The 16,702-nt window shown below is 36.8% G+C and overlaps 1 protein-coding gene across 4 annotated transcripts in view; it reads left to right on the top strand.

The window, feature by feature from the left end:
- The window catches only part of LOC150106320 (protein hu-li tai shao-like), a 469,862-nt gene that overhangs the window by 393,765 nt on the left and 59,395 nt on the right, over positions 1-16,702 (top strand). For all 4 annotated transcript variants that reach the window (XM_090393077.1, XM_090393078.1, XM_090393076.1 and 1 more), the window contains exon 14: positions 1,031-1,195. In XM_090393077.1, coding sequence (XP_090249203.1) covers positions 1,031-1,195 — 165 coding nt within the window. The remainder of the gene's footprint in view (positions 1-1,030; positions 1,196-16,702) is intronic.

Here is a 16,702-nt window from a genome sequence, read left to right as displayed (position 1 = left end):
CATTAAGGGAAGGGTCACAACCCAGACTAGTTTCAACCTTTATTGAGGTCTCTTCAGTGGGAGCCAGGCCCAAGTGGAGATACCAGCCAGAAGCATTAGCAAGGTCATCTCCTCCTATAGGAGCTGCCAAACGGTGTGCCACCTTTTTATTAAATTACTCTGGATTTAGAGAAAGATGTTGAAAGTTTATTTTTCACTTGGTTAGACTTAATAAATTTAATCCTTTATCCAAGTGTGAGCAAACAAAGTTTGCACCCGAAAGTATCTTCAGGACTGGGGTAAGGTGGTACAACATATTTTCAGGCGCAAACTTTGTTTGCTCACTCTTGGATAAAGGATTAAACTAAATTTATTATACTCTAACCAAGTGAAAAATAAACTTTCAACATCTTTCTCTAAATCCAGAGTAATTTATTAAAAAGGGTGGCACATCATTTGGCAACTTCTATAGGTAGAGATGACCTGCTAATGCTTCTGCCTGGTATCTCCACTTGGGCCTGGCTCCCACTGAAGAGACCTCAATAAAAGTCGAAACTAGTCTGGGTTGTGACCCTTCCCTTAATGCATAACATTAGACATATCCACAAGGAGATGTGTTTTGCATTATGGGAGATACTGAGATAGGAGTTTTGGTAACTTTCTCCACCTTTGCAAGGAGTGGCCTAGTGTTGTACCACCTTACCCCAGTCCTGAAGATACTTTCAGGCGCAAACTTTGTTTGCTCACACTTGGATAAAGGATTAAACAAAATTTATTAAATTTATGGCTATGAACAAAATCATTGCTTTCTGTGTAGCATAGATAAGATTGTATTTTTCTCTTATTCAAATGATAATATGTAGTTAATGTTGAAGTGAGAAACACGAAGTGTGATAACCATACATCTAACAAAAGTGTTCTTTCCTCAGGCTTTTTTCTGGCAATCACAAAACACCTATATATACAATTTACTGTTGTATTTCTTAAAAAAAACCATCCTTTTGCATGATTTTTTTTTTTTTTTTTTTTTTTTTTTTTTTTTTTTTTTTAGTGGAAGAGGAAATTCCAGAATACATTAAATCACTTCTAATAGAGCCAGTAGCAGTACCAGAATGTGCAACGCAGAATGAAGTCAGAACTCCAATTGAAGAGGCTAAATTACCCTTACAATCACAGACTTCTCCTCTTCAATCGCCTACCTATTCAGATGAAGAAGGTAACACTAGTTTTATGTGCACTTCGATTTGTTTTGTGCTGTACTACATAAAATTTTTTTGCTCATGTTTTACTTCAGTATAGCATTATATAAACCTTTCGTTACTTGTATCGTGCACAATATGCTCAAAAATGTTTTGTCTGATGAATTTTCATATAAACATAAGATGTGGATGACTGATTTTATTCCACATTTGAGGAGAAATACTTATATTAAAAAGAAATATGTTTCACTGTAGTTTAAAGCTTTATTTGTAGTAGTCCAGGTAAAAGTGTTGGAGGGGAGAAGTATAGAAGTGCTCTACTTTTTTTTTTTTAAAAGTGCAACAACTAAACGGCAGGTAGATGTGTACGTGTGTTTGGAAGAGAGAGAAGAGCACAAAACAAAGGAACAGAATTCTTTTTAATGCAGCTTTTTTCCTTGATAATTCACTATAAAGATCATCTCTTGTGAAAAAGAAAAAAGACAAAAAAAATTTATTCTTTCTTAACAAGCCTCCTTTATTCTGATGGGTATTTTCATAATCAGTACCATTTAATAAGGTGTAAATTCTCCAGAATTCAAGTGAAAATCAGTTTGCATCAAAGGCCAAGAAACTATAGGCAGATACAAATGAAGAATGAGTATAAATATTTTAGCATAATTCTGTCTTCAAAACCAAAAACTTGTGTATAATTGAGTTTAGTTTGTTTTTATTTATTAAAAGAAGTTTGACCTTGTGAAAGCAAAATTTCAAATATTTATCTTACTACCGAGATGTCACTTTCATAACATAGATACCTTCAGTGCTCCACTGACACTACTCTTTTTTTTTTTTTTTTCCTCCTTAGGGCCTGAAATTGCACAAAACTACATTAGATCTCCAACACAAGTGTAGGGTTCACTCTCTCCCTCTTTTTCCTCACAGAATTGCCTTAAAAAATAAGCTGATATTTTGCTACAAAATACTGGCGAATGAAAAACTAATTAATAAATTGCAGAATATACCAATAGGTAATATATGTTATAGTTAATAGGATGAAATGTTAATAAAATCATACTGATAGAACAAAACTCAAAACATTTAGAGGAATACAAAATTACACTGTCTTCATTTACAAAATAAACATCATTACTGTTCTTTGTTGTATGCATGAATGTAACTGTGTGTAAAATAGGGTTTATAAATAACATATCTGAAATAGGGTAAAATAGGGCTTATAAATAACATATCTGAAAGCAGACCCCAAAGTATATAGTATAAAATGCAAATATAAACATCTCACAAAATTGTTTCCAATCTCTTTTCCTCAGAATCACAAACAAGAACAAGCAGACAAAACACAGATAACTCCATTGGCAATAAACACTTCTGAATTCTTTCTTGCACAGCTGTTATTTATTTTATTCTAGTTAATTAGCTCATACCTGTTTTTCTTGCAATTGAAATATATATATACTACTGCAATCCTTTTCTTTTTTTGAAGTTCTGCACATAATATCACATTTCTCTTTTAATGTGCCTTTTGAAACATATAGTTTTTTTATTTTGGTTACTAGGAAATCTATATAGATAATTTTAAAGTTCTGTCATTTCTTCTAGAAACTTCCTTTTTCCTCTATCCTTACACACACCAGAATTTGTCTTTCTTGTTTAAAACATTTAACCAGAATAACTTTATTTCTCTATGTATTTTAAAAAAATTCTCCATCACTTGGGGAAATTATCAGTGGGCAACACTATCAGGAAGATTTTTTTTTTCTAAGTTGGTACATCTGTCATAAGCATCCACGTAAAATTGCAAGTCATTTTATCAAGTACTTTGTTTTATACAGCTGTCTGAAGCAAAAGTGTTGTCTGTATCCCTTGAAATGGATAAAATTGAGTATCATGCAGTTATAAAATTCTTTGTGAAAGAAGGTTCAACGCCAAAAAAAATTCATTCCAAATTCATAAAAAGTTTATGGGCACTCTTCTCCCTCATTTTTGACAATTAAGAAATGGGCTGCTGAATTTAAACGTGGCCATACCAGCCTTGAAGATAATCCATGTGAAGGATGCCCAAAAAATGTAATAAAGAATAACTTTATTTCTCTATGTATTTTAAAAATTTCTACATCACTTGGGAAAAACTATGAGAGTAGTCTGAAAAATTCTCGGCCTTAACGACAGATGGCAACACTATCGGCAAGATTTTTTTTATTTCAAAGTTGATACATCTGTCATAAGCATCCATTTGAAATTGCAAGTCATTCTATCTTTTGATACACTTTTGCTTCAGACAGCTGTATAAAACAAACTATCAAGTAGTTTGTTTTATACAGCTGTCTGAAACAAAAGTGTTGTCTGTATCCCTTGAAATGGATAAAATTGAGTATCATGCACTTACAAAATTCTTTGTATAAGAAGGTTTAACGCCAAAAGAAATTCATTCCAAGTTCATAAAGGTTTATGGGCACTCTTCTCCTTCGTTTTCGACAGAAGTGGGTTTCCGAGTTCAAACATGGCCTTCAAGATGAATCACATGAAGGATGTCCAAAAAATGTCACAACACCAGAAATCATTGATTGAGTGCACAATATGGAATTGGATGACCTTCAAGTCAAAGTGCATAAAATTGCTGAGACTACAGGCATTTTAAAAGAACACAGGATATATTTTGCATGAAAATTGAAAATGAAAAAGTTTTCCACAAGATGGGTGCCGTGCTTGCTCGCAGCAGATCAAAAACATACTCGCATGAAAATCTCTGAACAGTGCTTGGAGAGTTTTAACAAAAATAAAACTGATTTTGTACGTCGATTTATTACAATGGATGAGACTTGGATTCACCATTACACACCAAAATCCAAACATCAGTCAAAGCAGTGAACAGAAGCCAGTTGTTCAGCTCCCAAGGAAAAAAAATCAGTTTCATCAGCAGGAAAGGTCATGGCATCGGTGTTTTGGGATGCTAAAGGCATTCATGATCATCATCAAATTCCTGCCATGTACCCTCAAGGGGTGTACAGGATATGATAGTACTACGTGAAAAATTTACATCATTACTAACTTCTTTACATCTACAATTTTTCTCCAAATCAGCCTGTTACAGACTATAACATTATCAGATCTTATATTTCTATCTTCTAAGGCACTTTTTACTGTATCAATCCACCTGTATCTTGGTCTTCCTCCGAGTCATTTCCCTGTCAACCTGTCAGAGAACACTTATTTTGCTAATCTTTCCTTGCCCACTCTGTTTAAGTGACCATACCATACCACCTGAGATTAGGTCTCCTAACGCATTCCAGGATGCTGATAATGTCAAGTTCTTTCCTAATATCCTTGTTTTTAATATGATGCCATCTGTTCATACCTCTAATCTTTCTCAGGACTCTCATATCTGCAGTCTCTAGTCTTTGGTCAAGAGTTTTACTTCTGACCCAGCTCTCAGATCCATAAGTTAAAACTGTCGTGTATACACCTAATTTAGTATTCCGAATAATTTCTCTCTTATTCCATATGAATTTATTCAATTCACTTCCAACCATACCATCTTTGTTGATTCTGTTGTCTATTTACATATTTAATTTACCATCTTCACTAAAAATCGTGCCTAAGTAGCTGAAATATTTTACTTGTTCCAGAGGTTCTTAATTTGCAATGCAGTTGACATTTTCAACGATTCTGCCTATTTTCATTGTCTTTGTCTTTTTATGGCTGACCTTCATACCATATCCGTTAACACAGTTATTCCATTTAGTCAGGGAATCTTGCAGACTTGTAGCGGATTTATTTAGAAGTATAACATCATCCGCATAAAGCACAAAGCTGATATTAACATCTCCAATTTTGATATCAGGTTTAATACCACTTTCCTTCATAATGTGATCCATATAGATAATGAATAACAGAGGGGATAATGTACATCCTTGTCTCACACCAGATTTAACATTAAACCCTCTTCCTGTACTTCCTTCAATTCTAACTGCTGACTTACAACTCAAATAAAAATTAACTATTGCTTGATATAATGCCCCATTGACACCATATAACTGTAGCGTATTGAATAGCTTCTCTCTTGGCACCTTGTCATATGCCTTTTCCAAATCGACAAATGTTAAATACAGATCTTTGTTAAAATCCGATGCTTTTTCAGCTATTTGTCATAAAGTGAAGATCTGATCCTGACAGCCTCTATTTGGCCTGAATCCAGCTTGTTCTTCACCAAGCTTTTCTTCCACAATTCTTCTCAACCGTTTCTCAAGTATACTTGCATAAATCTTACCAGGCATACTCAGTAGGGAAATACCTCTGTAATTTTCACATTCAGTTTTATTTCCCTTTTTATATATATGGGTACTATGAGAGCTCTACTCCAATCGTCGAGAATTTGTCCTTCTGTCCAGTACTTCTGAACTATGCAGTGCAGCCACTATAAGACTTTTATACCATCCTACTTCAGCATTTCTGGTTGAATATCATCTACTCCTGCTGCCTTTCCACATTTCAAGGCTTTGATAGCTTTTTCTACTTCATTCATATATGGATATGTATTCCTGACTGTATGCCTGTTGAGTGTTTCTTACCACTGTGCTATCACTGCTTGTGTCATTTAGCAATTTTTCGAAGTAATTACTCCATACTTCAACGATATCTTTTTCTCCCGTTTTCATGTCACCTTTATCATCTCTAATTCCTTTTACAGCACTCTTTCCTCCATTTCTAAGCTTGTTCAACAACCTCCAGAATATTTTGCCACCTTCTTGATATTTATTTTATGTGTTCTTTCCAAAGTCCTCCCATGACTTTTGTTTAGCTAGTTTTACACAGTGTTTAGCATTCTTGCATTTGTGTCTGTATTCTCTAAGAGCACAAGCTGACTTATTTGACAGGAACTTTTGATATGCTTTCTTCTTTTCCTTCACTCCCTTTTTAACATCCTGTGTCCACCATGAAGTTCTGATTTTTCTATCCTTGCTGACACTCATACCTCTGGCTGAATCGATCAGTGTTTTCTTCACGGCTTGCCACTGAATCTCCAAGGTTTGATTCCTGTTCTCAAATGCTTTCATTTTTTCTTAAATAATATTTGTGTATTTTAGTCTACAGTTCACATTTGAGAGCTGTTCAACTTTTATTCTCTTTAAAACTTTCTTAAATGTTCTTCTTTTCAGTATGAAATTCAATGTTATCCTGCTCAAGACTAAATAGTGATCACTTCCAATTTCAAATCCTCTGTACACTCTGATGTCCTGCACCAGAGAGAAAACATCACTCTCAACAATAAAATTGTCAATGAGACTTTTCTTGTTCCTTGCTTTTTCTCTCCATGTGAATTTTTGCACATTTTTATGTTGGAACATGGTGTTAGTAATAACCAGTCCATGTCCTGAGCAGAAATCCAAACAAGGAATAGCCATTATTATTAGCTTTGCTCTTTTCTCCAAATTTTCCCAAAATATTTTTGTATGTCTTATAATCATTTCCTACTCTCCTATTTAGATCCCCAACAAGGACCAACTTTTCCTTTTTTGTTGTGTCAGTTGCTTTCTCTAAAGCCTCAAAAAATTTCTCCACTTCTACCTTAGTAGAACCTTCTGTGGGACCATACACACAAATAAGTTTCATTATCCAGTTCCCCATTCTGATATATGCCCACATCACTCTACTTGAGACTGCTTACTATTCAAGAAGATTAGCCTCGTATTTAGTGTTGAATATTATTGCTACTCCTTCTTTTCCTTAATTGTCATTGCCTGAATATGTTACATTTTGTATTTATTGCTCAGAAAGATCTCACCAGTTTTTGTCTTTTTTGTTTCAGTCACCCCTATTATGTCGATCTGGTATTTATCTAATTCCTCAGCTAGCTCCATTTCTTTGTCATTCAGTCTTATGTTGATAATATTGATCTTTAACTCTAGTGATGTTAAGTTGGGGCGTGTTTTCAGATTTGTTCCAGTAGCTGACTTTTCACTGTCTGCCCTGGTTCCCTGGCAAAAACAGTAGGGGCCTTGTTTAACTGGGCTATGCTGCAGCCAGCATGAAATTTTGTCATGTTGTACCATCATTTTGTATTTTGGTTTTTTGGTTTAAGTCAATAAGAATACAATTTGGTTAGCTAAATCCAAAATTGCCAGCCCATCCTCGTCCTTTCAGTATCCTGGGTGATACCCAACAGGGTCCATCACGAGAAGGTGAGGATTGGATTAGGTCAGAAGCCTTGGTTGGTTCTCCGCATTCCTTTAAAGGCTATGTGGAGGTCTCCTCTCAGTTATACAACTTTGACCCTTAAGCACCCCAAAATGCTAAAGGCATTTTGTTTATTAATTATCATGAAAAGGGTAAAACAATGACGGGGAATATTATTCTGATCTTTTAACGAGACTAGACGAAAAAATTTGTGAGGAAAGACCCAGTTTGCAGAAGGAAAAAAATAAACTTTCATCAGGACACCGCACTTGCCCACAAAGGTGTTTTGGCAATGGCAAAAATAAGGGATCTGCACTATGAATTGTTGGAAAATCCACCCTATTTCTCAGATTTGGCTGCCTGTGACTTCTCAAAACTAAAACCCTTCCTCACTGGTCAGTGTTTTTCTTCGAATCAAGAGTCGATTGCAGCTGAAATTATGAAAGTTACGCTGCAATATGAAATTATAAATTTGTTTTTTCAATGTTAGGCCGAGAACATTTCAGACCACCCTCATATACTATCCCTTCTCAACAGCTATATCCACATTTTCAGCTGAGTATTCTTTAAAATGAAATTTATCCATTAATTCAGGAAAACACTTTGATCCCCCTCTTAATGATCGTATCCTGCCTTCTAAATTAATAAAAAATTTAAAAAAAGGTGGGGATCTTACAATATATTTCTCCTCAAAAATTCATCTTCCAGAATGTATTATGTTTCTAATCAACTGTCACTCTCTTTTCTTCACTATTTTGAACTTAACATAATCCCACCGATGTAATATGAGATTGGGTTTCTCATTATATTATATGTAATAATTTGTTAAAAGTGGGATGTTTCTCTTGAATTTCACTACTTGTTTTTTCAGCATGCTGAGTGCTACTTCAGTTTCAATGCCTGTTAACCAATTACGTAAGTTTGTTCATTTCACTTCTCTATCTATCAAAGTACACTGTGACTGAGTTTTGAAGAGGAATTATGTAAACAAATTGCCTTTTTTCCAATTTTTTATCTATGCATCTCACATAAAGAATGAGTGTCTCCTCAGAAATATCTGGAAGAAGACTCACTACTGGAGTTTTTCATTTTCTTATCTAATTTTTGTTTAACAATATTAGTAATAATGACACAAATCCTTTACATTTCATTTTTATTCGGTTTTATGATGTGTTTTAAGTCAGTAAATGATTTATTGATTTACAATAGACTGTATTAAAAAGGCACCTCAAGTGTTTAAATATTTTAGAATCCACCTTTCTTTAGAAAGCAAGTAGAGCTGTTACTCAAGTGATTTTGTGTATATATATATATCCCATCATTTTTTGCTGGCTTGGTTGGATATTGGAGAATATACACACTCCCCAACCAACAGGTTGTGTATCCGTGTTTTGTCTTACTTATTCCAGACTTGTTCTTTTTTAAAACTGATTATTTTATTGTATTTTATTGCGTCTTCCTTTGTTGTTACCACACTGAAAATGCCTTTGATACTTAGGCAAGAATTTTACAGCTAATAAATTTACTTCACATAAGTTTAAGCGCTCTCTTTAAATTTTTATAAATTTGATGGCTCATGTACTGATATTAAAGCAGTTATTACCACTTCTTTATGAAGAGTCTATATCTAAGCAATGTGGCATGCATAACAAGCTTTCAGTCAAAAACACCTAGAACCTTTTATGATGTCATGTCAGTAATGCAATCTGGTCTCTGACTCATCTTTGCAAGATCATGATGTTTCTAATAAGAGTAAAAAAACCTTTTCATCATTTAAAATGTACGATTATATAATTACAGTAAACTGATTTATAATTGGGATTTGTGAAAATAAGCTTACTCCAATACTACATTACAACTGTACATTATCTACCAATAATTGTCCGGACTTTCTAGCAATTTGTAGTTGATACCAACAGTCGAATCCTTATATCTGGTATGTCCACCTTTGGCTTTGATCACCTGCACCCTTTGAGGGAGGTTTTCCACTGATGTATGGCTGACATCAGGTGGAATTTGTTTCTATTCCTTCATCAAAGCAGTACTGAGTTCAGTGAGATCGAGGACATGCTGCTCTGGACCTCAATCACTACTCCAATTTTTTCCATGGTCGATGGAGCTGAGGTCAGGACTCTGCACAAGCCAGGACAGTCTGTTAACACCCATCTTTTTATAAAATTCCATAATAGCTGCAGCTTTTTGGCATGGGTCATTGCCATCTTGAAAGTACCATGGGTCCATTCCATAAAAACTTCACAGTGTAGTCAGCACCTGATTATCCAGAATATCAAGGTACTAAGCTGCCTTTATGGAACCACAGACAACTGTAGTAACAAACATTCACCAGGCTGCCTCCACATCCCCACCCTGCTATCAGACTGGAAACAGGTGGGCCTTGATTCATCGCTCCAGAGTACCATTTTCCAGTGGTCAGTTGTCCAGTTCACATGCTCTTTGCACCAGGCCAGATGAACCACCTTGTTCATTGTTGTAATATTTGGCTTGTATGCAGCTGCTCTTCTATGGAAACCCAGTAAATGGAGTTCTTTTTGTACAGTATTAGTTCACCATGGTGTTCATGAATTCATCACGAAGGTCTGTGCCAATTCTAGCCAGTGTTTGTGTGCCACCTGTTTTAACACCCTCCTGTCCCTGTCAGTCATTTACAGCGGCCACCTTCGGTGTTTTCCTGCAGTAATTGATGCCAGAACATCTCCATTTATTGATCACATCGCCAGCCGATGTAATTGAACAAATTTTAGATGCTCCAGTTGAGCGCAGTGGCACAGCTCATGATGACACCTAAGTCACCGAGTTCACGTCCTGTTGCCATACCAACACATTTCCTGTATTCAACTACTACGATGAAATACTGCTTTCTATTATCTGTATACATCCGGTTTTTATGTTATTAAAAACCTGGAATGTTCCATAACGTCAAATAACAGGGCTGTCTGAACAATTATTGGCAGGTAATGTATACCTACTTAAGAGTTAGAGGGTGTTGAGTGAATATTTTAGCACAGTAGACTTTTTTTTAGTAATAAACAAGTACTACAGGCTATGCAGGGAAACTTTCAAATCAGAATTGGAAAACTGTGGTTACAAGTCTTATTTTTTTTTTATGTTGAGCCCATACATGAGAGGGTGGTTAATCACCCTATATAGGTTTGTGCCATGTATGGGTTGGGAAAGGAGAAACTTGTTTATATTTGATTCGAAAGCCTGTATATTGCATTCCTTGGGAAACACATCAGGGCAAAGCTTGTTCCACTGTAGCAGGGATGAAGGTGGTGGCAAACTTGTTCTGTTGTTGAAAGTTTTTCCACTTGGTTATACTATAAATTACGTACTTGGTTTAATCTTTTATCCAAGTATAAGCAAACAAAGTTTGCACCTGAAGTATTTTCAGGACTGGGCAACTCGTGGTAAAGGTGGTGTGACTTCACATCACTTGTCTTAGTATCCCATAATTCAAAGCACATATCCTTGTGGAGATGTATAATGCTATGCATTATGGGAAGGGTCACCACCCAGACCAGTTTTGACCTTTATTGAAATCTCATCAATGGGAGTCAGACCCAGAGGTGATACTAAGGTTGAAGTAATGCAGAAGTCATATTTTCATATACTAGTTGCCAAAAGGTGTAACACCTTATTATTATAATACTCTGGATTAGAGGTACTTCAGGTACAAACTTTGTTTGCACCTGAAGTATTTTTAGGATATATTTCAGGAAGTATAACAGGCACAAACTTTGTTTGCTTACACTTGAATAAAGGATTAAACCAAGTATATAGTTTGTTGGTATCTGTAATTTATAAACTTGTTCTGTGGGTTTCAAGTGTTTGAAAAGGCCTTTAATAGTAGATTAGTGCACTGGATTGGGGACTAGGTGTCTGGAAATGAGCTACTGTCTTTTTCCGAGAAATTATCTTAATGATATTTGAAAAGGTTTGCAAACCTTTTCAAAGGTTTGCTCTTCATAACTTAGCATCATCAGATGCTAAGTTATGAAGAGCTACATGGAGTAGTGCAGGAAGACTTGAGTAGAGTAGGCAAGTGAGTGGAGTTTTCAGTTTAATGTTGATCCCATACATGAGAGGTTTGTTAATCAGTCTACATTACATTAGTACCACATATGGGTAGTGGGTGAGGAAAGGTGAAACTTATTTACATTTGACTTAAAAGCCTGTATATTGTATTCCTTGGGAAATACCTAAGGGAGAAGACTGTTCCACAATACAGCAGGGATGAAGGAGAAAGAAAAGAAACCTATTTTGTAGGTTTGAAGGTGTACTGTGAAGGGATGTTGGGTGGCAGCTATTTTAATGGACTTAGTATTGAGTGGGAGAATTATAGATGCTATTTCATATGAACATCTGCCATGGAAATATTTGTAGAATACACATATTGCAGAAACCAAATACCTGTGCAAAAGTGGGAGGAATGAGTTCATAAGAGATGAGTTATTAATAAATCTAATTGCCCTCCTCTGTATTGAGTCAAGCATTTTACGGGAGCTCTTAGGGGCCCAATTTCAAAAATGAGAGCAGTATTCAATAGCTGGGCACATTTGTGATTTGTATAAGGTTAACAGCTGTTCAGAGGTGATGTAACATCTTGAGTGAAAGAGAAACCCTAATTTTTTAGAAGCTGTGGATGCAATAGTTACGATGTATTTATACTAGGAAAGGCTTGATGTCAGGGTGATTCCAAGAAGAGAAATCTCATCTTGTCAGGAAATTTGAGTGCTGTTAAACATAATACTGGGAACAAATGGTTCTTTTTTTATGAGAAATAAGATAGAACTGGGTTTTACTAGCATTGAATTTGACAAGATTATCTGACCCCCATTGGAGGATGGGTTGGAGATCAGAATTGCAGACAGTGGTGGTTGATGTTCTGCAGGTTGATGTTTGTTGTGCAGAATAAGGTTTATCAAATGAAAGGAAAGAGTGCAATGTGCTGTTGCCTGCAAAACTGTGTATTGGGTGTTTAAGGTCAACTGAAGCAGTTCATTGATATATAGAAGGAAGAGGGTTGGTGAGAGGATAGAACCTTGTGGAACCCCAGCATTAGTTGAATGGTGAGAGGATAAGGAATCCTTGACCATCACACATAATGTGCATCCACGCAGAAAGGTGGTAATGGATTCCTTATTCTCTCACCATTCAACTAATGCTGGGGTTCCACAAGGTTCTATCCTCTCACCAACCCTCTTCCTTCTATATATCAATGAACTGCTTCAGTTGACCTTAAGGCTTTGTGCCAGATTTGGTCAGAAGCACTGGAGATATCAAGTGCGACCACTTAATTCACCAAACTTCTCCATGGCATTTGACAAAGAGGGGTGATATAAGTGAGTAAATCTTCTGTTGATTGGCACCAATGGAATCCATACTAGTTGTTGTTTATTAGCTGGGTGAGTTTCAGATAGTATCTGATTTGGGAATTGATGGGTCTCTCCATCACTTCAAACAGGACTGATGTCACGGATGGCAGTGATTTTTCACCCTTCTTGGGAATGGATTGAATATAGGCCAATTTTCGGGTTGTGGGATAGATATCAGTGGAGTAAGAATGGATATGTATATGTACCATAAGATAGCAGTCAATTTTTGTGCACAAACTATTCAGGACAATGGAAGGAATGCCATCTGGGCCAGAAGACTTTCTTATGTCTAATTTGGACAATATTTTGCTGATCTCTTTCTGACAGTCTTTCTGAAAGTATATAAGGGGCATTGTATATTGGTCATTTGGAATGGTTAGGGGCATTTACAGTTGTTATGTGTGCATTGGAGCAAAGTGGGAAGCCTGGCATTTTCTGTGGGTTGCAATAGAGGGATGGGGTGGTTATAGTGTTGTGCAAACATTATGACCAATTGCTTTGGCAAGAGACCATTAGGCTCAGCTACCTTTTGGACAGGCTGCAGGTTTCCTGCTTTTTGCTCTTTCAAACTCTTTTTTGAAACATTTCTAGTTTTCTTGCAGCTGTTTCTGGCTTGAATATAAGCACTAAAGGAGGGTGGAGTTCTTGATATAAGCCAGCTGAGATATGCTTGATTTTTTATTTGTACAGCCTTGGCAGCATCTCTTGGAGAACTAGGGTTTAGTTGGTGGGGGGGGTTCAGAGCAGTGTGGGGAATGTATGTTTCTATGCCAGTAAGGATTACTTAGGTGATACGTTCAGTGCATATGTTTGGGTTGGAAACAGTAATCCAACCATGGGAATGAGGCATAGAAGTCACAGAGATGACCCACTTGCAAGGAATTGAGCACTAGATTGTGGTCAGAATTACTTAGGGATTCACTGTGTATTTGGAAAGGTCATTGGTGTGGAAGAGATCTAGGGTGTATGAGGAGTGGTTCGGGTTATCTGTTATTCTGGTTGGCATATGAACAATTTGTGTAAGGTCATTGGTGATGGTAAATATTTCAGCATCTCTTCCTGCTAGATCTGCACAACTGGAGGAGAAAAGCCAAGTTGGTGTTGGTGACATAAAAATCTCCTAGGAGGATGGTTTTGCAGTTAGGGAAATGGGACTGGAGAAAATAAATTTTTAAGTTTAAAGGAGAGGGAATTAAAGAGCTCAGTGGTTGGTGTAACATTAGGGGAGCAATAGAGATAGCCAATCAGTTTAACTCAGTCGGGAATGGGGATTTTCAACCAAATAAGATCAAAGTTGGGCGTTTCTATCTTGGGTGCTCTCTGGCACGTTATGTCAGAGGAGGTATATGCGTAAACGCCACCGGCATTTTCCTTCAAGTTGTTTTTGAAGTTGAGATTCTCACTTTCTCTCTGGGCAAAAGTTAGGTCAGATCCAGTACATGTGTGCAACTGAGTGGCTGGTGTCCTTGAAGTTGTCATTAATTGCTGTTATTGGTTTAGATGTGCTTGTCGGTGTGTCAAATGTCACCTCCACGAGGTGTAGAAAGTTCAGTTCATCCTTTCTTTCATTTATAGGTACAAAACAGTGGCAGCTGAGTATATTTTTAGAATCAAAGTTGCATTCTCCTGCTAATTTGCTTATGTCATCTTTTAGTGATTCGTCACTTTCCATTGGACAGTTCAGAATAACGACATTAAATTTTGTGTTTTCAGCCTCGATTGAGTCATATACCATTGATACGCTTAGGTCGCGAGTTCATTGGTGGAGTTCATTGATGACATATCAGGTATGCAGGATGTTAATATCTTTTTAAGTATGGACTGTGTTTAGCAACTGCATACAAGATGAGTTGGAAGAAAAGAACAATCTTGCTAAGAAAAAAAGTAGAAATCTGAAGGACTCTGTGTGCGTGTGTTTTTTTCATATAGGTTTGGTTGTGTGGTGCCAGCCTGTGTGACTTCAGTAGATAATTCAAAAGGAACCTTTTTCTAATCATATGAATTAATAATACTGGATATATATTTTTTCTTATCATGAATTTATCTATCTATCCGATATTTCACTCTCAGAAAATAATGCCCCATCTGGAGGGGAAAAGAAAAACATGTAAATACTTATTTTTTATGTATTTGTATGTTTTCATAGTTTTCAAAAGTGTCAATGGGCAAAGTGTATTGTGCTATGTAACGAGTCAAGTATTTGTGGCCAGTATAAATTGAAGGAATATGATGCTCCCAAGTCACTGCATGTCTGGGTGAAATGGCTGCAAGAAGGAAGCCGACTGAGTTTGAAAGAGGCATTGTGATAGGATGCCATGCTGCAGCTCTATCTGTTTGGCAAATTATTGACGTATTGGTGCATCCCAGGTCAACAATCAGTGATACCATACTGAAAGGGAAGTGTAGAGAGACAGTTGCAAGTGCTACCTGCAGTGGACACCTCACCACACTCACTGAATGTTACCATAGAGGTAACATTCAGTGAGTGCTACAAAGGATGATATGAAAAAACCGCTATTCGTTGGCTGATACATTGAATGTGGAGTTTCGGGCATCAACCAGAACATGAATCTGCACAAAAATTCAGAACCAAGGTTCAGAGAATGGGTTTCCATGGTAGAACTGCAATATTCAAAAGAGCATGTTCTGTAGGACATGAAAGCTGGGAAAGCTGTGTTATGGGGTGACAAATCTCACTCCTTTGCCAAGCAGATGGACAGGTGTGGCAGATGCTCTGTGAACATCTCTTAGCAGGGCGTGTAACCCCAGCTATGAAATTCAGAGGTGGCAGTGTGATGATATGGTCCTGTTTTTTATTGGTTTGGCCTCAGACTTCTGTTTCTGGCGCCACAAGCATTGAACTCCGATAGGTATACGATCATTCTGGACAATGCAATACTTCCTCCTTTCTGGCATTTCTTCAGAACTGACCATTTTCTCTTTCAGCAAGACAATGCACCAGGTCATAAGGCTACTGCTGAACTGCATAGTTTGTGGCCATGAATGTCACCAGATTTGACTGGCCTCCACAGAGCTCTGATCTCAATCCTATTGAACACTGTGCAACAAACTGGAGCATTAGGTTAGGTCACAGGATGTCCTCCCCACAACAGTCCAGGACTTCATAGCATATCTATCATATGCTTGTGGAAAATATGCCCCATAGGATTGCTGCAGTCATTGCAGCGAAAGAAGGTCCTACATCAATGTTGGCAATTTAGCTTTTTTGGAGCTAGATCTAGCTCATTTTTTTCTTCCCTTGCTCAGAATTTTAATCTAGCACCTAGCTCCAAATCTAACTCCTTCAGAACCTGTTTCAGCTCTTTTTAGTTGTTTCTATAACCTACTTTGAAAAAAAATGTTTTAAAAGTTTCCCATATATTTACATTTCATAAAAAATTGTATTGTACGTTTGGTGCAAGTATTGTACATGTTTCAACCGTGCGATAATCAGTCAATCACTTGGCCCAACAGTCTGCTGTTTTGCCACCTTGAAGTTGATAGCACCACAACAAGTTAGTCTGCTGCACAGTGTTCTGGTTGGTAGTTATGATAGCGAGTGGGAAGTTTTCAGGGACTGATTGTAATTTTTTGCAGTAAAGAGTTGCATAGTCTTCTTCAAAAATGAGCAAAGAGACAAATAAAGCTTACAAGCGAAAATTTAGGCAGGAGTGATTGCAAGTGGGTAAATGGCTGTGTGACGTCCCTGGTGATGCTACAAAAGCCCACTAAGTTTTGCAGATGAAATATAGCTGCTAAATATTATCAGCTTGTAAAGCATAGTGAAACTAAGAAACATCTTGCTGCAGAAGGCTCTTCCTATTACAAATATGCTTGTGAATAAGTCTGATGAGGCAGCGAACTTTGAAGGCAGCTTGGCATTATTTCTTTGTTGTCACTCATCATCGAAAACAGTTGGCTCTTCCTATTACAAACAGAAGGCTCTTCCTATTA

Source organism: Typopeltis vanoorti, chromosome 5, assembly GCF_054136105.1.
Source record: "Typopeltis vanoorti isolate ZY-2024b chromosome 5, IOZ_Tvanoo_1.0, whole genome shotgun sequence".
Lineage (NCBI taxonomy): Eukaryota > Metazoa > Arthropoda > Arachnida > Uropygi > Thelyphonidae > Typopeltis > Typopeltis vanoorti.
Note: the sequence above shows the minus strand (reverse complement) of the source record. Positions and strands in the feature narration are given on the sequence as shown.